Source organism: Mustela erminea, chromosome 17 (assembly GCF_009829155.1).
Source record: "Mustela erminea isolate mMusErm1 chromosome 17, mMusErm1.Pri, whole genome shotgun sequence".
NCBI lineage: Eukaryota > Metazoa > Chordata > Mammalia > Carnivora > Mustelidae > Mustela > Mustela erminea.
This window is the reverse complement of record NC_045630.1, coordinates 9,619,180-9,643,000: the sequence shown is the minus strand read 5'-3', so window position 1 is coordinate 9,643,000 and position 23,821 is coordinate 9,619,180. Positions and strand designations below refer to the sequence as shown.

Below are 23,821 nucleotides of genomic sequence, written 5' to 3'. Positions count from 1 at the left end.
ACTCATAGATAATCTTAATGAAGGTGTCGCTTCCTCAAGTGAAGGACTGGAGATAAGGGATGCGTTTACATCACAGCTGTGGTGATTTTTCCAAACGTGTGACTCGGGCTGCTTGCGGCACGATTTCTCTCAGCTTGTCAGTGCACCCTCACCGCCCTCCTAACATCTTGACGTCGTTTTGATAGTGGGTCCCAAGGTGACCATAAGCATAATGTTAATAATAGTCATAATGTTTTACTGAGCATTAGTACTTGTTGAGAATGAATACTAAACAGGCATTTGCTGGGTACCAGGCGGTGGACCAGATGCCCTGCATGAGTTATCTGCCTAATCCTCATAGCAACCGTTTCTTTTGGAAAGAAACAGAGGCTCAGGCAGGTTAAGCTACTTGCAAAAGTTTGCGGTTGTCAGCAGAGCTGGGATTTGAATTCAGGTTTTTCTGCCCAAAAAGCCTGTGACGTTCACCTGATGTAGGCTGACTCAGGAAGCTAAGGATGTTCAGAGCTTGATACAGGGCACTGTGTGATCATTTCTAAAGTTACTATCTCTCACGATTCGGCAGACTGCTTGGGATGAGACAGGACAGAGCTAAATAAACATTCATGATAACATCTCACCCGTCTTCATGTGGGAGAAAAGAGAAGAAAGGAAATTACCTTGACTGAGCAAAATTAGGGATTTTTACCCGGGTACATTCATTTAATCCTCAGAATACTCTAAGATCAGTGTTACAGACTCATTTTACAAATAAAGAAGTGCAGAGACTAAGTGATTCGCTTAAGATGACATATCTACCAGTGGCAAGAGTAGGATTTAAACCACAGTAGACTCTAGAATAATGCCTTCAGGGTCCATCCATGTTGTAGCAAATGGCAAGATTTCTTTCCTTTTTTATAGCTTAATAATATTCCATTATATATATAGAAATAGACATGTATCTAGGAATATATCTATCTACTCTATCATTATCTATCTATCCTCTATCACATTTTCGTTATCCATTCATCCATTGACGGACACATGCATTATTTCCATGTCTTGGCTACTGTAGATAATGCCACAGTGAGCAGGAGGGCACATCTTTTCAAGTTAGGGTTTTCACTTTCTTGGATAAATACTTAGGGGAGGAATCATTAGATTGTCCGGTATTCTATTTTTAGCTTTTTGAGAAAACTCTGTAACGTTTTCCATAGTGGCTGTGCCACTTTCCATTCCCACCAAGAGTGCGCAGGATTCCCTTTTTTCCACATTCTTGCCAACACTTGTTATCTCTTGTCTTTTTGAGACTGGCCCTTCTAACAGGTGTGAGGGGATATCTCACTGAGTTTTTGACTTTCATTTCCCTGATGATGAGTGATGTCGAGTACCATTTCAGATACCCATTGGCCATCTGTCTGTCTTGGAAAAATGTCTATTCAGATCTTCAGTCTATTTTTTAATCGGATTGTTTGTTTTTGTATTGTATTGTATGAGTTCTTTGTATATTTTGTATAGTAACCCCTTATTGGATGTGTGATTTCCACAGGTTGCCTTTTCAATTTGTTGAATGGTTTCAATTTGTTGATGGTTTCCTTGGCTGTGCAGAAGCTTTTTCATGCGATGTAGTCTCACTTGTTTATTCTTACTCTAGGTGCCTTTGCTTTCGGTGTCAAGTCCAAACAAATCATGGCCATGACTGAAATTAAGGAGCTTACTATCTATGTTTTCTTCCAGGAGCCTGATGGCATAGGGTCTTACATTCAAGTCTTTAATCCATTTTGAGTTAATTTTTGCGTATGCTGTGAGGTAGTGGTCTAGTTTCATTTTTTGTGTGTGGCTGTCTAGTTTTCCCAATACCACTTATTAAAGAGGTTGTCCTTTCCCCATTATATATTCTTGGCTCCTTTGTAATAAATTGACTACATATGCGTAGGTTTATTTTTGGCCCCTCTGTTGTGTTCCATTGATTTATGTGTCTGTTTTTATGCTGGGGCCATATTGTTTTGATAACCAAAACTTCGTAGTATAATTTGAAATAAGGGAGTGTGATGTCTCTCGCTTTGTTCTTCTTTCTCAAGATGGCTTTGGCTATTTGTTTTTTTGTTTTTGTTTTTTTGTCATTCCATACAAATGTTAGGGTTGTTCCTGTTGTGTGAAGAATGCCATTGGAATTTTGATAGAGATTGCACTGAATCTGTAGATTGCCTTGGGTAATATGGACATTTAACAGTATTTGTTCTTCCAACACTGAATATCTTTCCATTCATTGGAATCTTCTACAATTGCTCTGGATAGGACTTCCAACTCTATGTGGAATAAAAATAAAAGTGGGCACCTTTGTTTCTCACCTTCATTCCTGATCTTAGACTTTCAGCTTTTCACCACTGAGTATGATGTTAGCTGTGGGTTTGTCCTATATGGCCTTTATTATGTTGAGGTATGTTCCCACTACACCTACTTTGTTGAGAATTTTTATAATAAATGAATGTTGCACTTTGTCAAATGCTTTCCTGGATCTACTGAGATGATCATACAATTTTGATCCTTCATTTTGTTAATGTGGCATATCACATTGATTAATTTGCAGATGTCAAATCATCCTTGCATCCCTAGAATAAATTCCACTCTATCATTGTATATGATCCCTTTTAATTATTGTTGAATTCAGTTAGCTAATATTTCATTGAGGATTTTTTTATGTATGTTCATCAAGGATATCGACTTGTAATGTTCTTTTCTTGTGGTATCCTTGTCTGGCTTTGGTAGTAGTAAAGTTGGCCTCACAGAATGAGTTTATAAATTTTCCTTCCTCTTATATTTTTTGGAAGAGTTTGAGAAGAATAGATATTTTTCTTTAAATGTTTGGTAGAATTTACCAGTAAAGCCATCTGGTCTTGGACTTCTGTTAGTTGAGAGTTTTTTTTTCTTATTGATTCGCTCTCCTTACTAGTCATCAGTCTGATCACATTTTCCATTTTTTCATGATTCAGTCTTGGTAAGTTGTACGTTTCTAAGAATTTACTCATTCTTTTCTAGGTTGTCTAATTTGTTGGTGTATGATTGTTCATAGTAGTCTCTTATGAGCCTATATATTTCTTTAGTATCAGTTGTAACTTCTCTTTCATTTCTGATTTATTTGAGTTCTCTCTCTTTTTTTTCTTGTTGAGGTTAGCTAAAATTTTGTCTATTTTATTTATCTTTTTAAAAACCAACTCTTAGTCTACTTGATCTTTCCTATCATCTTTTTAGTCTCTATTTGATTTATTTCCTCTCTAATTTGTGATTTCCTTCCTTTTGCTAGCTCTGGGTTTTGTTCTTTTTCTAGTTCTATGAGGTGTAAAATTGAGTTTGGTTTTTTTTTTTTGAGTTGAGATTTTTCTTCTTTCTTGAGGTAGAGGATTTCCTTCTTTATTTATATCTGAATAATGCTTCATTCTATATTTATATATACCATGTTCTCTTTATCACTCAGTCATTAATGGACACTTACTTAGGTTGCTCCCATGTCTTGGCTATTGTAAATAATGCTGTCATCAACATGAGGGTATACATAACTTTTTGAGTTAGCATTTTGTGAAACTCCTCTTGTAGTGGTGACCCCAGACTCTATGGCATTTTTATTTTTCCTTCTAGCTATGGTCTTCTCTCTTGCCTTCTGTGATGTTGCCATGTTTTAGTGTAATTCATTTATTGGCCTTTGTAAAGTAGAAATTGTATTCAACCACATCATTATCCCTTTAAACAAATGATAAAACTATTAAAATAAAACATTTATATTCACCTATAGTTTGGATCCAGGATCTTCACACGAAACACATACATTCCAGAATGGTCCTCAGGCCAAATTAAATGGTTATAGTTAGACTTGTTGATTATCTCATATGGTTGATTTAAGTCTCCTGGTTTTCCAATAGCATAAGAAAAACAGTGTTTATAGTTCTGAATAGGAAACAAAGATAAAAACCTTAAGGTCCTTCTCTAGGGGAAGAGGTGTTGGAGATTATAGGGGAGAGGAGAAAGTATGCAATAGCTAGGGGGGAAATGGGAATGAACTGGAGAAATACACTTATGTTTGTTGGGCAGTATTGCAGGACTGTTTTAATCATGAAATGAAGGTGAAACAAATCCGCATGGGTACGTATTCCTTGGACCAGAGTTGGCTGCCAAGGCAGATAGTTGGGATTTAACTAGGGTTGTGATTTAGCCACACAAGTCTAAAGAAGTGAGAGGAAGGAAGGAATTGAAGGTTCACATTAATAGAGTGATAAAATTATTGACCATGGAATTTAGGCAGCATAAAGAGCAAGAAGAGAACCTGGGGTCAGGGTAAGGGTGGTTGGGTCATTTTGAGGTTGAAGGATTGTTTGAAGGATTGTTAGAGTAAAGGTTCTAGCGTTATGGTGCTGGAAGGATAGGACATGGTGGATGGAAAGTGGAATGTTTGGAGCTGCGACTGCAGAGGATAATTCAATCATTTGTATGTATCTGTCTTGACATGAATAGATTCTGATGTAGAAGCAAAGTAACATTCCCATTGTAGGGTTTAGATTTTTATGGACCCAGGTACCATATAGGTCACTTTTATTTATGAGATATGATTTGGTTCTCCAAATAACATAAACTAATTTCAATTCAAGAAAGTGTGATTGAAAAAAACTGAAAGCAGTATAGGACTGATAGTTGGCATTCAGACATGATATTTCAGTTGTTTTTGTTTTGTTTAAAGATTTTATTTATTTGAGGTAGAGCGAGAGTGAGACAGTGAGACAGCATGGGAGAGGGAATGTAGAAGGTAAGGGAGAAATAGGTTCTCCACTGAGCTGAGAGCTCGATTTGGGGCTCCATCCCAGGACCCTGGGATCATGACCCGAGCTGAAGGCAGACACCTAACAGATGGAGCCACCCAGGCACCCCATGATCTTTCAGTTGTACAAGAATTGATAGTTCAGGTGTTCTTTAGAAAGACTCACTCTCAATGCTTCAGCATGTTTGTCAGTCACTTAATAAATCTACAAACACAGATTTTCAGCAAAAAAAAAGAAAAAAAAAAAGAAAAAGTTGTTAGTAACACAGGAGCCATGGAATATTAAACAGAAATTAAGATGATACATTACTGAAATCATAATATTAACCCAATAGAAAAGTTGGATTTGATTTGTAAAAACAAATTTAAATCCAAAATGTTTCCATCAAACTTTAGTCAATCCTGAAATGCCAAATTAGTTATTATAAATAAAATTTGCTGGGTTATTTTCCTTACCTCAGGTCCCCAGGCTTCTTCAAGTGGAAGGTTCTGGTTAAGCTTCGTCATTGACTTCCACGTCTGGGCTTCATTTAAACAACCACTCTGTCAAAAAATCGTACATACAGGAATTTAAGCAGCAAATGAGGGAAGGAGAAAAGAGGAGAGAGACAAACCTAGAAAGAGACTCTTAACTACGGAGGACAACCTGATGGTTGCCGGAATGGAGGTGGGTGGGTGGACGGGTTAGGTCGGTGATGGGGGTGAAGAACGGCACTTGTGATGAGCCCCAGGTGTGGTGTGGAAGTGCCGAGTCACTGTACACCTGAGAGTCGGGCACCGTGCATTAATTAGAGTTGAAATAACAATGTGTTCAAAATTGTACACACATATGTTCGTTTATAAATTTATTCGTAAGTATTTCGTATATTTAATGTCATTGAACAATATATATTTAATTCTTTTCCTTATTTAAATGTTTGTTGCTATACCGGGGAACAGCTGAAGTTTGTGTATTGACCTTGCACAAAAGAACTTCTTAAAGTCACTAATTTTGAGTGTTTCGCTGAAGTCCTGTTATTTGTGAATATGACAGTCTTCTTGCTTCCTCTCCAGTCCTTATACTTTTATTGTTACTGTTTATTTGCCTTATTACAGAGATCAGGAACAATGTTGTATAGAAACAGTGATGACTGGCACCCTTGTTTCACTCCTGACTTCAGAGAGAAAGCTTTCAAATTTTCACCACCAAGATGTTTTCTTTCCTTTCTTTCTTTCTTTTTCTTTTTTTTTTTTTTTAAGAATTTTTATTTAGGGGCACCTGGGTGGCTCAGGTGGTTAAACGTCTGCCTTTGGCTCAGGTCATGCCCGAGATCATGGCCTGAGCTGAAGGCAGATGCTTAACCAACTGAGCCACACAGGTGCCCCGGTAAGATGTTTTTCCTTTTTTTTGTACTTACATTTTATTAGGTTAAGGCAGTTACCATATACTTAGAATTTTCCAAGATTTATTTTTGGGTTATTCATTTTTTTAAGTAGGCTCCATGCCCAATGTGGGGCTTAAACTCATGACCCTGAGAATTCCAAGATTTATTCTAAAAATAATGTTATGTATGAATATTTTTTTAATTAAATGACTTTTCAACTATTATAATAACCCATGCCCATTCTGTATTCCGTCACTAGAGTAGATTTCTTTGATTTTCAAGTGATATTCCAACTCTCCAGTTAGGAGATAAACAAAACTTGTCTGGATGTGTGATTTTTAGAAACACTGCTGAGTTTGATTTGCTAGTGTTTTGGTTAGGTGCTTTGTGTCTGTGGTCATGGTGTGATTGGCCCGTAATGCCCGTTTCTTTTAAGGTCCCCATCAGGCCCTCCTGGATTCACAAAATGAACTGGGAAGTACTTTCCCCACCCTAATATTCTGGAAGAGTTTTTAGAAAACTGAAGGAAAATTTTCTTTTGATGTTTGGTTGACTTTGTCAGGAAAGGCATTTGGGATTAGAGATGTCTATTTTGGGATTAGAAATGTCTCTTTCTTTCTTAGAATATAAGGAACTTTGGTAAATTGTGTTTTCCAAGGCAACTGTCTGTTTTATCCATTTCTTTGTTGTCAAAATTTGTTAATATAAATTTGTTTATAGTAACCTCTATGATTTGGTCTTAAAATGGTGATATTCCTTCTTTATTTTTTTTTCCATTTGTCAACTAGAAACATGCTATAAAGAGGTGTTTCCCTTTTCTACTATTTCTTTACTCACTGGTATAGTTCATTTGGGGACGGTAGGATAAATATTGGTGTCTTTCTCTTTATTTGCCAGTTTTTAAAATAAGGAGTTGATTTCCTATCATTCTCCAAAGGTGACATTTTTGAAAAATTCATTATGAACTCATGGGTTTAACATATTTAATGGGTTTGAGCAATATTGCAGTAACTATCTGTAAGGAAGCTCTGATTGTCCCATCTTTAGCCAACCTCTTCAAGTTGACTTCTGATTGCTTTTGACATGACCCTAGCAGTCTTTGATAACTCCTTGCTATTGGGTACGTCAAACTGTTCCAAACTCATCATGTTTGTTTCCTCCTCCAGGCTTGGAATCGGCTACTTATCTAAGAATCCCCAATTACTTTTAGTGGGAAATGATATTTCAAGACAGCCATGTGGGTACTGAGCAGTTATGTTTCTCGGGATCTTAATGGGCAGCGTAGGAAAAATTTATCTCGTTCTCTCTGAACAAGACAGTTACATATTTATATCCAGATCATATGAGTTTCTAATACCTCATAAGTTTACATTGAGTCCTGTTCAAATTCAGGATGTTTTGTCTAACTTCTATACTACTTATGCACCTCCTTGCTTTTACTTCAACAGCACTTGAAGAATGACAGTATTAGAATATCTCACATTACACACCTCACAAGATCAGAATAACTCATATAAATATTACCCCCACTATCACAATTACTGAAAAGTTATATTTTTCCCCAGCATATGCTCTCATATTCTCCTAGCATATTTTATGGTTGTGTTATATCTTTATTGTCAGAGAATACGTCCATTGTATATTCTCCTTTTTCCCTTTTAACCCTCACTTTGCTTCAGTTTTGCAAGTAACTCCATCCTACATAATGCTTTCCTCTAGTCCTTATATCTCTTTAGTGATTTTGGTGGTTTGAAATTTATGATCTAGTAAGTTACTCAGGAAGGGCTTCTGGGAACAATATCATCTGAGCGTTTGACATGTTAATAGCAGTTTGTGCCTTTTCTAGAGTCATCAGTTTTGCTGAATATAAAATCCTTGGCTTGTGTTTATTTTCCTTGAGTATCTTAAATATTTTACTCCATTTCTTTCCTGGTATAAAGCATTGCTATAAAAATTATAATTTAATATTATTTTCCTTATATGTAAATTGCTTTTTTTTTTTTTTTTTTGGCCTAGAAGGCCACTTGGGTTGGCTGTTCTGATATTTCGAGGATATGCTATGCTCTTTCAATATGAAGCTTCAAGACTTTTTTGCTTGGGGTGGGGTAGAGATGTTTTCTTGAAAGATTAGCATCAGTTATGTTCCTTTACTCTGGTTTTCTTTTTTTTCCCTTCTTTTAAAAGATTTTATTTATTTGACACAGAGAGAGAGAGAGAGAGAGAGAGAGTGAGAGGGAACACAAGCAAGGGGGGTATGAGAGGGAGGAGCAGGCTTCCCACTAAGCAGGGAGCCCTATGTGGGGCTCGATCCCAGGACACCGGGATCATGACCTGAGTTGAAAGCGGAGGCTTAACGACTGAGCCACTAGGCGCCCATCTGGTTTTCTTTTTCAGGACGTTCATTTACCCATCTGTTGGATCTTCTTTGCCTATCTTCAGTATTTGTCACTTTTTTCTTAAATCCTTTTTATCCCATTGTTTATTTCTTTTCACTTTAAAATTTTTCTTCTTCTAATTTCATGTGTCTTTTAAAGCATTCTCTATTGTTCATTTTTATTTTTAGAGGGCTATTTTCATAGCATATAGAATTTTGGATTTGGAATTATTTTCCTTTCAGTAATTTAAAGATATTTTTGTTCAGGGACACCTGGGTGGCTCAGGGGGTTAAGCAACTGACTCTTGATCTTGGCTCAGGTCATGATACCAGCACTGTGAGATCGAGTCCTGTGTTGGGCTCCATTCTGGGCATTGAGATTGCTTCAGATTCTCTCTCTCCCTCTGCCCTTCCCCCCTAAAAAAGCCGGGGAGGGGGAGATATTTTTGTTCAAAGTCTTCTGGTTTGCATTATTTCTATAAAGAAATCAGCCTTAAGTCTTATTGCTACTCTCTCGAGAGTAACTTTTCTTTTTTTATTTTGGCTACCTTTAAGGATTTTCTCTTTGTTTTTCATTTTAAAATGTTCACAGTAACATTTCTGGATGAAGATTACTTTTTCTGTGCTTCAGTGTCTTTTGCCTTTTGGGAAAATATTGCTTCTGGCCAACACTCTCTCTTTTCTTTCTAGGACCCCAGTCCTTAGATCTAGGCAGTAAATCTCCATTATGTTCTTGTCTATATTTTCAATCAGCTTACCTCCCTATGCATATTTCCTTCTGCATTTCCCTCTTCCAGTTGACCAATTCTGTTTTCAGGCTTCACTCCTAATAGTTGAGTCCCTAATTCCAGTTACTGCAATTTTGGTTTTTTTTTTTTTTCCTAGAAGTGATTGGCAGCTCAGACAGAGGCATGGATGAGGCTGAATGATTGATGTTTAACGTGGCCATCAGGCGCATAGGAACAACACTGGGGAAGATGACTTGGAGATATGGGCAAGATGGTGGCTGGGGGACAGACCCACAGAGCTCAAGTTAGATGGGAAAAGGAGAGGAGACACGGGATGGCAGAGAGGGAAAGGGCAGAGGGCTCTATCTGGCGGATGTCTAGACAGTGTAAGGAAAAGCAAGGGCGAGAGGCTTAGCGGGAAGAACACCCACAGAGCTAGAGAATTGGGGGTTGAGGCCATAGACTGGAGTGTTTGCATTGAAATGTAATTATAACGGGGGGAGCTGCATTGGTTGGTCGAGGCAGCCTCTGTTGCGCAGCAAACCCCACTCCTCAGGGCCCTCACGCATCGCAGTTGAATTCCTGCTCACACGTAGTCCAGTGCCGATGCCCCGGGGGGGATGGTCTCTATGGGTGGCGCTCCTCACAGTAGAGGATCAGGCTTCTCTGTCTCGTGGCTCCTCGAAGAGTCCCCTCACCTGACTCCTCTCATCCAGCTTGCATCTCTCCATCTCCAACTGTCCCTGGGATAGACTGCGATGCAGGAAGCTAGGGAGCTCGGGGGCTCATGGGAGCCCTTCTCCAGCACCTCATCGTGGAAGGGACACCTCTCGCTTCTGCTCATTCCACAGCATGAGAGCCGGTCACATGGCCCACGTAGCCGCAAACGGGACTAGAAAAGGTCCTTCCTGTTCAGAAAGCTTCTTCCCAGCAAAAACTCAGAGGACTGAACTGTAATTGCTTTCAGGGCAGGAAGGGAACCCATTCAAGTTCTCAGTATGTGACAGCGACAGGGGGAGATGGGGTCCATGCCATCTGGATGAAGGGGCCTCAAACAAGGGACACTGTAGTTAGGGTGAGGAGATACTGATCTGGAAACGATAGTGTGGGTTAGGGAGCGGTTTGATTCCACAGCCCATCAAGAGTACCCTTGGTCTGAGAGAAAAACAGGGGAAATTATATTTTTTGAGGAATGTCTCCTGAAGAAGTATCTAGGGTCATTTAGCCCTAAGGTGTATTAGAAGAGTTTGAGAAGGTGGGGAGTAATGGGAATCTGGGCCCAGGTGTAAGACGGACAGAAGAGTTTAGGGATGAGATTGTGAGGACAGAGTAGGCCAGAAGGACTCACACTTTGGGGGCTGGACAAGTGTAGGAGGAATGTGGTGGGATGGATTTGTTTGACCCTATCATCAAAAGATGGTTCTTGCAGGAGCCCAGAGCAGGTAGCAGGTAGAACTTGTTGTCTCTCGGCCGCTACCTGGGTGGGTTCTCCTTCTTGGAGAATTAAGGTCTCTGATCGATGAGAAAGCTCTTTGGGAAGGAGCTATGTCTGATCTCTGACTTTGTTTGAGCATGAGATTTCTGGGAAAAGCCAGAATCCATATGCTGTTTGTGGAGACGCTCGGTCATGGTGGTCAGGAGTGGAGTCTGGGGGCGGGAGGCTGTGAGGCCTTTTTGCCATGGCCTGCAAAGTGGAAAGGGTTGTCAGCAGGGAGGCTGAGATGGACCAGTCAGAGGAGGAGTGTGGGGACAGTGAAGCCTTGGCTTGGTCAGTGGGTCAAATGACGCAAGGAAGTCAAGTGAGAGGAAGCCTCGAGCGTGCGTCTTTAATGTAGCACCCGCCAGATGAATGTGCGAGAGCCAAAGGCAGAGCCATAAATAATGGAACACTGACTACACTGTGGAGACAAAAGAAAACACTCACCTAGGATTGCGTCACCCTACTATAAACATTATTTTCTTTTTCTGATCCCTCTACGTCAATTTCATATGACCGAGGCTTCTTTTGTCGTAAATGAATTTCGGTAGCCACAAGATATAATACACAGGTCCTATTTTTTTTCTACCCACATGCAGTCAGTTCTACTTTCCTTACATAATTTATATACAGATGGAAAATACATCGGCAGGTGTCACTGCGCTCTAAGCTCTACTGCAATTCAAAGGCGCCGTACCTTCTTCATGGTGTTATTAAAGCTGTAGTCGTTCCGGCCGTGTATTTCCCACACGATGAAGTTCACTTCCACGTCTTCAATGTAGCCATTGCCATTGTGTCTGAGCGAGACAATGGACACAACAACCCGTTAGAGCAGAAGAGAGAGCTTGAGAGCTGCAGCCCTCCAGTCTGACAGGCTTCTCTGAACAGCGCTGCGACCCCCGGTGGAGTGACTTAAGGTCCTCAAAAACCTCAGTATTGTCACTTCTCTGTGGAGCCATCCCAGTACCTATTGTATAGGCTTCCTTCAGCTCTCGAAATCAACCTGCTAGGAGTAAAGCAGGGTATGTTTGCCTTTTTCACAGTTGGAAGCGTAAATGCTGTTCACTTTGACAGGAACCGTGTGTTGGGGAGGCGAGGGTAGCCGAGTGGGCTGGGAGCAGGGAGAAATGACTGAGGAAGGAGGGAGGGCACCGCGAGGGGACCCTGGGGTCATTTAATCAACAAGTATTCTTTGGGTGACTGCTGCCTGCCATGGGGTCGCTGTGATGAGAGTGGAGATGCCCCAGAACTCCCGGGGTGGGGGTGGGGGACCCGGCGGGAAGACGGGGCTCAGTGCCAGGGGGTTGGCAGCAGCAGGGAGAGCTGAGGTGGGGTCCGGAGAAGCAGAAGGGGTCACCAGCTCCTGGGAGCCACAGTCCCACGCAGCCCAGGCCAGAGAGCCTGTCATGACCTTGACCCACAGCAGAGCCTCGCAGACAGTCCTACCCAGACAGGGCGCCCACTCCCCGGATGCCAGCACTGGACACAGAAGCCCCGTTGAGCTTAGAGTCCTCACCCCAAACTCAGTGCGTTGCAAAAAAGATGCTACTTCAGATTAATATCTTTTTTTTCTTGCGACCGTATGAAAATAGGGGCTTGAGACCAAGCTAAAGTTCACTTAGTGGTAAAGTTACACCTGTGCGTTACCAGAGCTTGCAACTGTTTTGAACACTGTCCTCTCTTCTTTCTCTGACCATCATTGCTCATTTTTCTGAGTGGGATTGTCCCCATCCCCACTGTGGATGGAAATCTCACTTAGGACTTTGGTCCAGGCACTTGCTCCTGGGCTCTGACTCTTGGACTGTTGCCCGAGGGTCTGCCATGCTCTCTTGCTACCCATCTCCGTGTCTGTCCACCAGATCACGGGTCCCTGACCATGGTGTTTCCTTACTCTCAGCTCACATCTCTGCCGGATACCACGGTCGCTCTACCTAGCTCTATGCATGGGCTACAACTTGGCACCATCCATTCCTGCTTATAAAAGCCTGATGACTCACAGACCTGCACCCCTGGGGCTAATAATACATTATATGTTAATAAAAAATTTAAAATAAAAAAAAAACCCGCTCTTGTCCCATTCAAAAATTGGGCAGGACATCTGTACACATCTGAGAAGCTATTTTACTTCCATCTTAATTCATTTTTAGAAATCATAAAGACATGAACTCAGGTGTGAGTAACTAGGGATTGGAGTCGTGGTGGTCGACATCTTTCTTGGCACAGGAGGAAGGTCCTAGAGAACTCTAAACTCTAATTTAAGTTCCTCCCACAGGACAATGCACACATGTGTGTGACACACTCGATTGTGTCTGCAGTTTCGGGGACTTGGGTCAGGCTTTAGCAAAGCTCTCATTCGGGGAGCTTCGGAAGGTGTGGCATTTTTTTCTTACTGCATCTTCCAAAAGCCATCAGATTCTTGAATTATTAAGAACTAGTTGTAAGGTCGTATGTTTTATTTATTAAATTTTAAAACCATCTTCATTGAACTGGAAGCGGATATTGGTGGCCACGCGCGAAATCAATGAGCTATAGTGCCATCTAGTGGCCATAGGATAAATTACATGACCCGTACTGCCGGGGTTTCTAAATGATCTTTAGTAATACTTAACTGATTCACGGAGAATATGGGACAAAAATACTTGCCCGGGTAAGCATGACTTATTTTTATTAACGTTCATTAGTAGGATAGGACACCAGTGAAACCTGAGAAATTCAGAAATGTCACTAGTGGGCAACGAACTTCCCTATACTTACAACTTCTCCTTTGTGACATTTTTGCTGTTGATCCATTGGACACATACGCTTTCAGTCCCGTGTGACCCTCAACCCAGTGAACCGACCGTGTCTCTTACTTTCTGTTTTGTGATAGTGTAATAGCTCGGTTATTGATCCCAGGAGAACTGGAAACAACTTGCCTTATCAAGTGGCTCCTGGTAGCAGAGACTAAGTTGCCCCAAGAAGGACACACTGCCACGTGGCCGAAGTGCTATTGCAGGTCTCTGACCCCTCCCCCTCCCCCACAGCCTCTCACCCGCCCCTTGACCTCACCGGACATCCAGTCCTGCCTCCCTCTGCTTTCCTCCTCTGGCCGTTCCCTCCCCGCCCCGGCACCCTGGCTTCACTCAGTGGCTCTCGCCCTGCCTCCAGCATCTCACCCCCACCCTTGGCTGTCACACTAGGCCTCCTGCACAGGCTACTTGAGGAATTCAAATATGCGCCACTGGGCTACTCACAGTGTCTTAAGTCAACTGTGCCACCGGTGTCCTCTGATAATCTTTCTATTGGTCCGTGGCCAGCCCTTCTCATATCACCCTAGTGACCCTGACACCCTCCTCAAAGCTTCTCCTCAACCCCTCGGTGCTCCCAGTGTGCACGTGGCCCTTTCTGTTTCATGTGAGTAAACTGAGGCTGTCAGACATGACTTCTCTCAACTCCGCACTCCTGTTTCGAAACCAGTCACTTCCTACCTTTAGTTTTATGCCCCACCTCCCTCCCAAGTTTCAGAGGATGAATTCTCCTTCTTTTAACATTGCCACCTGGCCCTTTGATCCTACGGTCCTAGGTTTCTTCACAGACCTGGCTCCTATAGCTAATTTTATTCTAATTAGGAAATAGTTCAAATACGCAGGAAGACACAGAGAAAAATGTGAGAACTGTTACGTATCATTTTTATCCAGGTGTTTATACTTTACTTATCTATAAATCGTATATAGTATTGTTTTCTGAGTGTACAAATATACATGCAGAACATTTCACTGTAAGGATCTTTGGGCCGCCTTTTTTCCCCACTCAATTTTAGGTTTTGAGATGGATCCACAGAAGTTTCCTGTCTCTTGGTCTCTGCTTTCCTCAGCAGCGGCTCCCCCGACTGTCGGTCCTTTCCTATCCAACCTGAACTACTTGGCTGATTCCCTCTTACAAGCATCTTACTGCGTTCATTTTAAGGGCTGAGCAGCATTGCATTGGCTACAATGTAGCCACCTAATTTTCTCTGTTTCATTATGTCTATTTCATCCCCATTAAAAGAATCTATCCTTAAAGAGGCCATAAACAAACATGTCAGCCACCTGTCTTTTTCACTGGGTTTATGGTAAGATACCATGAGGTAGCAGGAAAAGTAGGAGCGTGTGATATCCTGGAAGCCAAATGAAGAAAATATTTCAGGTACAAGGGAATGATCAGCTGTGTAATTCCGGTTAACGAGGTCAGCCAGGGTGAGTCCCGAGGACTGAGCAGTGGGTGTGGGGATGTGGTGGTGGGAAAAGCCTGGCTGGGAGGGATGGGGGAAGAGGCGGAGGAGAGCCGGTGACCGTGAGGAGCTACACAGGTAGTGGGGGTCAGCAGAGGGTGGTTGTTGTGGTTGTTGTTGTTGTTGTTGTTGTTGTTTCCTGTTTTTGTTTTCAGTGAGGGAAAGAACTGCGGATTTCTCTGATGATCCAGGACAGGGGGAAAAACCAATGATGTGGGAGAAGGTGGGCGGAGGTTCGGGAGCAGGGCTCTTAAGTAGGAAAGCGGGTGGGGCTCCGGTTCACAGATGGAGAGAAAGGCCTTAGTCTCACGTATGTTCACCTATGAGGACAGGCAGACGACGGAGCTCATGGGTACAGATAAGGTGGTGGAGGCTGCGGAGGGTCTCTCCTCACTAGAGTCGCTGGGACCCATCTCATTTTCCCCACTGCCTCTTCTCATCTATCAGTTATCTATCCAAGCCCCTGCCTATTAGAATCACTAATTTTTCTCATAAATGATTCCTGTTCTTTGTGCTGCCATTTTGATCATTTGTGGTTTTCCTCCATGGACCACCAATACAGTTTACTACCCGTCTCGTGCTATTTAGACTTGTTGCCCTGAAGTTCATCCTCTCTCTTCTCCTGGAGAGGACTAGCTAAGGCAAATATCTGACCGTGCCGCTCTACCATAGTATGGACAGGAAATCTTCTGTGATCCGGACTCTACTGAGCTAATTTCTCTTGTCCTGACACTTCGTGCCTTACTTTATGCCCCAACAGCATTAGACATCTTCTTCCTCAAACCATCCCTTTTGCGTGAAAGCCTCGCCCAGTGGAGCTCATTGCCACCTTCCCCAATTCTCTTCTTCCCCCTCTGCCTTCTGCTAAATATTTATTTTCCTTTAAGACTCCATGACTCAGATCAAATGTAAGTTTTCTGGAAACATTTCCCAAAGCCCCTCTCCCTTCTGTAGCTGGGCTGGATTCTTTTGAGTTTTCTTTTTATTATTCTGTGTCAGCTAATATGTTTATCTAATTCATCAGACTCTTAAGCCCTTGAGAGAGGAAATCCTGCCTTGTTTATCTTTGAATGCCCAGGGCCTTGCACAGTAAAAGGTTCAGAGGTGTTTAATAATAATGAGTCGAAGAGAAGAATACACTTCTCTGGGAGAGAACATTAAGATTATTTATCCTTGGAGGATTAAGACGCTGCATAGAACAAAAACAAAGCAAACAAGGAGCCTGGGAAGATGGTCGGGTAGGAGGACTCTGAGCTCACCTGTCCCATGTTTTCAACTTGGCCAGTCCCAGGTTAACCAGAGAGCACTGTAAAGGCTGGAGGGGGGACAAACTCCACAATTAATACAGAGGAGAAGAGAGATAGGAAGCACCAGTGCAATAGAAATGAATATTTCTGTAAAAAAAATCAGTCAAGGAACTCACAAAAAAAAGGATATAAAATATAAAAACATATGCCTGAAACATGGGGAGAAGAGGAGAAAAGAATGGATTCAAACTTCAGTGACCCTGAACTTCATACACACTGCTACATGCAGAAGAGGTTATATGCAAACCCAAGGGTAATCCTATATCAAAAACCACTAATAAACATGAGAAGAATAAAGAGAAAGAAATCCAAATACATCACTAAAGAAAACCAATGAAACATGCAAGAGACAAAGCCAAGACCAGAGAAAAATCTTCAGAAAGAACTGCACAAGTAACAAAATGGCAATAAATACATATCCGTCAATAATTGCTTTGAATGTAAACGGACTAAGGCTGACACAGGGCATCAGAACGGAGGGGAAAGGACAATCTCGCACAACATGCGAAAGAATGAAACGGAAGCTCATTCTTCCACCAGGTACAAAGTAAACTCAAAACGGATGAAAGACCCAACTGTGAGGCGTGAAACCATAAAATCATAGAAGAGAGCACAGACAGTAATGTATCTGCCACCGGCTGTACCAAATTTTTTCTAGCTATGTCTCCTGAGGCAAGGGAAACAAAAGCAAAAATAAACTACTGGGACGCTATCAAAATAATACGCTTCTACACAGTGAAAGAAACAATGAACAAGGCTAAAATGCAACCTGTGGAATGGGCGAGGATATTTGCAAATGACGTATCTGATAAAGGGTTAGTATCCAAGACATAAAGAACTTGTAAAACTCAACACCCCCCCCCAAACCAATAATCCAGTTAGGAAATAGGCAGTAGACATGAAGAGACATTTTTCTGAAGAAGACATCCAGATGGCCAACAGACACATGAAAAGATGCTCAACGTGACTCATCATCAGGGAAACGCAAATCAAAACTACAATGAGAGACCACCTCACACCTGTCAGAATGACTGAAGTCAACAACATAAGAAATAACAGGTGTTGGGGAGGATGTGGAGAAAAAGGAATCCTTACGCACCGTTGGTGGAAATGAAAACTGGAGCAGACACTGTGGAAAAGAACATGGGGTTTCCTAAAAAGTTAAAAATAGAAGTAGCTTACGATCCCACAATTTCACTACTGGGCATTTACCCAAAGAATACAAGAACACTCATTCAAAGGGATACATGCACCCCGATGTTCATAGTGGCGTTATTTATAACAGCCAAGATATGGAGCCCACACAAGTATTCATTGATTTATGAATGGATAAAGATGTGGGGTGTGTGTGCATGTCTGTGTGTTTAATATTCCATTATATTTGTATACTAGAACATTTTTATTCAACTGTAAAAAAGAATGAAATCTTGTTATTTGCAAGGACATGGACGGAACTAGAGAGCATCATGCTAAGCGAAATAAATCAGTCTGAGAGAGACAAATGCCGTATGATTTCACTCACATGTGGAATTTAAGAAACAAAACAAAAGAGCAAAGGGGAAAAAAACAGAGAGAGAGACAAATCCAGAAACACTCTCTTAAATATAGAGTACCGTCTGATGGTTATCAGAGGGGTGGGGGGGGTGAGGGAACTAGGTGATGGGGACTAAGGAGGGCGCCTGTCGTGACAAGCACAGGGTGAAGTGTGGAACGACTGAATGACTGTATTATACACCTGAAACTGATGTAATGCTGTGTGCTAGCTCACTGGAATTAAAATAAAAACTTACAACAAAACAAAGGAAAAAAATGAGGCCTCAGTGGAGGAAGGAGTGTCTAGGGTTACTGGGAAAAGTAGTGGCGCCACTGGATGTCTAGAAGAGGATCAGAACTGCGGAAGACAGCAGATTAGCCTGACCAGTCTGACAGCCCAGAGGACCTAGGACAGAGGGCCTGTAGGACAGTGATGTTGAGGGCACAGCACAGAATCTTCAAAGCGGCATGGGTGAGGAATGGTAGGCAGGACATGGCGGTAGAGACCTTCTGGGTCCCAACAGGGAAAGACGCCATAGCAACACTAAATGGAAGCACCTGTCTTGGAACACTAAAAAAAAGAAAATTAAATTAAGATATTTAAGAAAAACCTAAATGGAATACCTGAATCCTTACGTCACCCCTACCCACCCTGAGAGATCTCAGAAGTTGCTTCTAGCCTTAGAAAGCCGCTAAAGCTGGAAGCCTTGACCAAAGTTTTGATGGTTTTTATCTAGAAGTTTTGCTTCCAGTAATTTTTTCTAATGGCATATCTGGAGTGTGTCCAAACCTGTACAGAAGGGAATATCCACCACCATTTTATTTATAATCGCAAACAAATTTAGAAAATGGGTCATTTGTCTCCTATTTTTCTGTTTTTTAAATTTTGTAACAAACAGTGTGACTTTTGTAATCATAAAATCAAGAATAAAATTAAAGATGAAGACAAAATAATAGAAAATTATTTGGGAAAGTCTTCCTCAGAGCATATTATCCTATTATTACAAAATATTATTTGTAAGAATTAAGTTACAGCTAACATTTTTGTTATCTGTGCCATCTGTACCATCGCCTTGTTATTGTACCTTCCCTATTAGTCACATAGTTTCGTTCCTTGCAAGCTTTCAGTTATTGTTGGCCCATGGAAAGAAAAGTCATACGTCACCTGGGGAAGGTAGTTCCTATCAAACAGGCAGGGGTGCTGGTAGGAGCTTGGGGAAAGATTAGAGAGAATAAGGCAACGGTGAAGAGACCACCTGCATCACTGAGAAGAGCCTCTGCTTGTCTTACCGGCCTTGTCTCAGCAGTGAAATGATAACCTCCCTGCACGTGCAGGCACCATGGTAGTCCAACTTTGTATAACTAGTACGGAAAACTTAGAGATGCATATATCAAGTGCTCAAAAGTATTTGTTATTAAGTGCACGATTAATTAGCATTGTTTTCATACTTTCATTTTGAAACTTTCAAAGTAAGTTAAACATTTTAGCGAGGATATACTTACAATTCAATCAAAGGGTGAAACATTTCTCTGAAATCAAGTCTCAGTGGGCAGCCATATTTTTTCCAATTATATTTTACTCTCTAGGAAAGGAAAAATGCTTTAGTTATTTTCTCTATTTGGCTGATTGATAAAATTATGCTTTTTCTTACCAAGTTTTTAGATGGCTGATTCCTCAGATATGACCTGTAGGAAAGACATTTTTCATTACTTATTTTTCTTTCCTCTTTTAAAACTTATAAATTGAAAGCATTACTTTGTTCAGTAAGGAGGTATCACAAAAATTGATTACAAAATGCTCCCCAGTTGTGTGGGGGTTAAACACACACTTCTAAATAATACATGTATCGAAGAAGAGATCTTAAGAGAAATTCAAAAAGATTTTGAACTAAATGGAAATGAAAACACAACTTATCAAAATTTGTAAGATGCAGCAAAAGCAGTGCCTAGAGGTAAATTTGTAGCAATGAACATATATATTAGAAAAGATTGATGTTAATAGAAATAAATACTGATTCTAAATTATTTGTACTAATAATGTAGAACAGTGCTTATGTTAAAAATATTTCTTACTTTTCAATAATGTAAAAGAAATCATGCTGAAGACAGTCTTTTTTATTAAATCTACAAAAAACAAAACATGATAAAGTTGTAATATCATTCCTTATACACTTGCATAAACATATAATCATTTAACTCCATGATTCTCAAACTTGAGAGTATCACAGAATCATCATTTACTGAACTAGAATCCTGGGGTTAATGTGTGGCCTTAGCATTTCTTTTCTTTCTTTTTTTTAAAGGTTTTATTTATTTATTTTAGAGAGAGAGAGTGCATGCACAAGAGTGGGGGTAGGCGCAGAGGGAGAGGGAGAGACAGAATCTCAAGCAGGCTCCATGTCCAGCAGAGAGCCCCATGCAGGGCTTGATCTTACCACCCTGAGATCATGACCTGAGCCAAAACTGAGAGTCAGAACCTTAACCAACTGAGCCACCCACATGCACAATGGCCCTAGCATTTCTATTTTTAAAAAATCAATATTTCTGAGGCCACTGGAATTAGAAATATACTGATTTATTTGTATTTGATACATGTGAGAAATTCAATGAAAATCTATCAAAATGAAGATAAATTTCTTTGGGCTATTTTTATTCCTCATAATTAACCCCCCCCCCCTCCCACCAATTTCTAATTGCTGCTGGGGACTCATTTGTGCAGGTAAGGAGCTACTTTAAGGATGCACCTAATTTCTGGTTAGTGGTCAGGCAAACATAGGCTATCATGGTCTAGAAAATGATGTCTTCAGTAAGTTAAATTATTCATTTGACCATTTTTGCTGGCTGTTTCCACTGTAACTCAGAAGGAACCTTGGTCACCACCATGTTTAGATAGATATTGGAAGCCTAAACCATTTCCTACACTGAAGCCCAATATAGACCCCATGAGATGCCCTCCAAGGTGAATCTCTCTCCTGTCACAGGAACCTTGGACCCCATAGGCCTCCTTTTATGACTGTGAAAACCTCAGGCCCACCCCAACTTGAATTCAAAGTATTAGGGCCATTTTTAGGGTTGTAGAACAGTGGGTCATTGATTAAGAAGCCTGGAGTAAGGTTCTGAAATCTGAGTTTGTCAAACATGTTCTCCTGGTGGGGCTGATGAACAGCCTGCCTTTGACGATTGCCATCTAGACCCGCCCACAAATAGACTGAGATCATGGTACCGCACGTGGCAGTCCTGGGAACTGATTCTGGTAACTTTGCATAGAGCAGTTATTCTCAAATTTTAATGCCCTTGCTCATCTCCGGGATATTTAGTTAAAATAGCTGTTCTCGCTCAGTGGGTATGGGACAAGGCCCAAGAGCCTGAATTTCCAAGAAACTCGCAGCGATGCCAGTACTGGTCCATAGACCGTTCCAGAAGCAGGACGCCATGCGCTGTATAGATCAGTTAGCCTTTGTGCGTCCCGGAAAAGGAGTTGTGGGAAATGCACATGCCTTGCTGACTGAAATGGGAAAACTTGATTGTCAGTCTAGCAACTGATGGTTCCAACTGCATACTCAGAAGATTATTAGGATAGCAGGTGAGTAGATATTTGTTTTGGATGAGAGCAAGTCATTCACTTGGAGAAGAGTCTCCACTCCCCGCTCACCACCACTCCTGACCACGGGAGAGGAGTCTATTAGGTACATCGCTGTCTTAAGGACCCACTTCACCTCCACTGAATGGATTGTGCACACGGACCTCAATTCTCCCCCATAGAGGAGCAAGCCTGCGGTGGCCAGTGGATGACAGAAATCAGTGTGCTTCATGGTGAACCCCGCTAAAAGCAAGACAAGTCACACCTCGGGCTTCTCTGGAAGAAACCCCAGTGCTTCTGTGAGGTTTGCTCTAAAAAACGTTCCCACGGGTAATGGTGCAGGTTTTTCTGACGGGGACGTAAGCAATTCTGTGGCAGAAATGACATTGTAACTGGTTTGAGGAGGAGGCAAAGGAGACATAAGTGTTTCTCCCTCTCGTTTCTCAGGGAATGAGGGCTAGCCCCGAGAGCGAGAGAGGCCATGGTGACGGATGGAAACAGGATGGTTAAAAGGGAAGGCGGAGAAATACGCTGGCCACAGGGAAAGAGGTTAATCCTTTTTCCCTGTTGGTATGATTCACATGGAAGGTTTGACTTGGCCCAAAGCTCAAACAAATCGGGTTTGGACGAACTGTCAGTTCAGTTTCTGGACCCCCATGTCAGTTCAGTTTTCGGGTTTCATCGTGAACAAGGCAGTCATCAGGCTGATGGTACCACCGGCAATCGCCATGCAGTTCATCGTTTGTTTGAAAAGGCAAAGAGTTAAGACAGGTCAAATGCAAATATACTTGCCCTTTAACAACAATGTATTTACTGGAATCACAGCCAACGGCTATTTGGAACACCTAAAATGGAGGAATTTAAGTGGTGAGACACATGGTTACAATTCACATGAGCGAAAATGTCCCTACAGCGAAAAGCGATTACACTTTAGATTTGAAATAATCACCTTTCCAAGGTAGGGTTTTGTTACACTCTTTGGTGCGGTTTTACTCTTTATTTTTGATCACATTTTTCCTGCCTTTGCTTCGTGTTGCCCTGTTGCTCACAAGGCTGGGAGGTTCTCTGCTTTTCCACATCGGTATTTCAGGAACTAACCGCATCTTCTCTTTTGCCAGCACGGCTGTAACCGGGATCATCAACTCTGTTCTTCTGGCCTGTCCCTGACTCAGGCGTGACCATCTAGCTCTTCACTGACTTCTTTCCAACCAGAGACGGGGCCCCTCCCTGACTAGGATGCCTATTTCTCTTCCCATCTGGTGCCGGGATGCTTACCCACCGCAGGGCTAGACAACCCCCGGGCTTGCTAAGTGGGATCTAGATACTTGCTTTCAGTCTCAAACATGTGCTGTAGGTTGCATTTCTCCACAAAGTGAATCTGAAAGAACCTCTAATACTCCCTACCCCGATGAAGGACGTGGGGTTCAGGAGGGTGGGGATAGAGCACAATGTCCAGACAAGCTTGATGGATTTAAAGAGTTAACCCTGCTAAACCCAGACCTCTCCGCCTTCACTGGAAAGGCACCACTTGATCTCAGACACAGGATCTGATTTGTTCTGTCAGCAACTCTACCCACAGTCCTTGGTGTCCCTTCATGATCAGATCTTTGGTTTTCCCTTCCCTTTCCCTTCCCTTTTGGTTTTCCCTTTGTCTTCACTAATCTATTCATGTGACGCCCTTGGTTGACTGAGGTCCTCAAGTCTTCCCGTCAAGACCCACCACCACTTGATCCCTTCTCTTCTGGGGCCCAGCTGAAAAAACCCAGCAACCACATCTAGAACTGGTCCTCGACACAGAAATGCCGGTCCATAACGTGTTGGGGTGGTGTCATCGCTCCCTGGGAAAATTCCTGCTGGAAGGAATCGCTAAGGCTTTCTGGGGACTGGCTGTTTCACGGGGCTCTGCTTTTGTAAATGTGTCTTCCTGGAATGCCCTTGGTCACCTTCCACTTACTCCCCAACAATTGACCCTCACCCTGCCCCGCCCCGGTCTGCCCACTCTTCTGCGCTCTCTGCGCTTTCTCATAACTGTGTGTTGTGCGCCCTTAGACTAGCTTTGGTTTGCCCCTGAGGAAGAGCCTGGCTTTCCATCCTTGCAGCTCCCATAACCTACAAACAGACTGAAGCAAAGACACACAGTAGGGACACAATAAATTTTCGCTTTAAAACCTTCTAAAAAAGTTTTAAAAAGCCATCTTCTCTGACAAACCATATCCCACTTGAGTTCCCATTCATTTCAGGTTTCCTTTATACAGTTGTATCTCCTGAAACTAATCATTTTCTGTTTTTGCATGTGTTTCTACACCTCTCTTTCGCTGGTAAGTCCCTGGAAGACAGAACTGTGGTCTGTCTCCAAAGTGAAGTAATGCCTCTCCCCCCTCCCCGGGAGACATAGACACACACTTCCCTGGGCGGTGGGGGGGCTC

General features: G+C 42.0%; 1 protein-coding gene across 5 annotated transcripts in view; it reads right to left on the bottom strand.

The window, feature by feature from the left end:
- CATSPERE (catsper channel auxiliary subunit epsilon) overlaps positions 1–23,821 on the bottom strand; it is a 157,329-nt gene that overhangs the window by 5,528 nt on the left and 127,980 nt on the right. For 4 of the 5 annotated variants that reach the window (XM_032317865.1, XM_032317869.1, XM_032317867.1 and 1 more), the window contains 7 exons: positions 22,188–22,240; positions 19,889–19,939; positions 19,468–19,501; positions 19,319–19,398; positions 11,424–11,523; positions 5,240–5,326; positions 3,761–3,918 (listed from right to left, as the gene is read on the bottom strand). In XM_032317865.1, the coding sequence (XP_032173756.1) occupies positions 3,761–3,918; positions 5,240–5,326; positions 11,424–11,523; positions 19,319–19,398; positions 19,468–19,501; positions 19,889–19,939; positions 22,188–22,240 (563 nt within the window). Of the gene's footprint in view, positions 1–3,760; positions 3,919–4,906; positions 4,989–5,239; positions 5,327–11,423; positions 11,524–19,318; positions 19,399–19,467; positions 19,502–19,888; positions 19,940–22,187; positions 22,241–23,821 lie in introns of those variants that run through there. The other variant, XM_032317868.1, reaches the window with a different exon arrangement.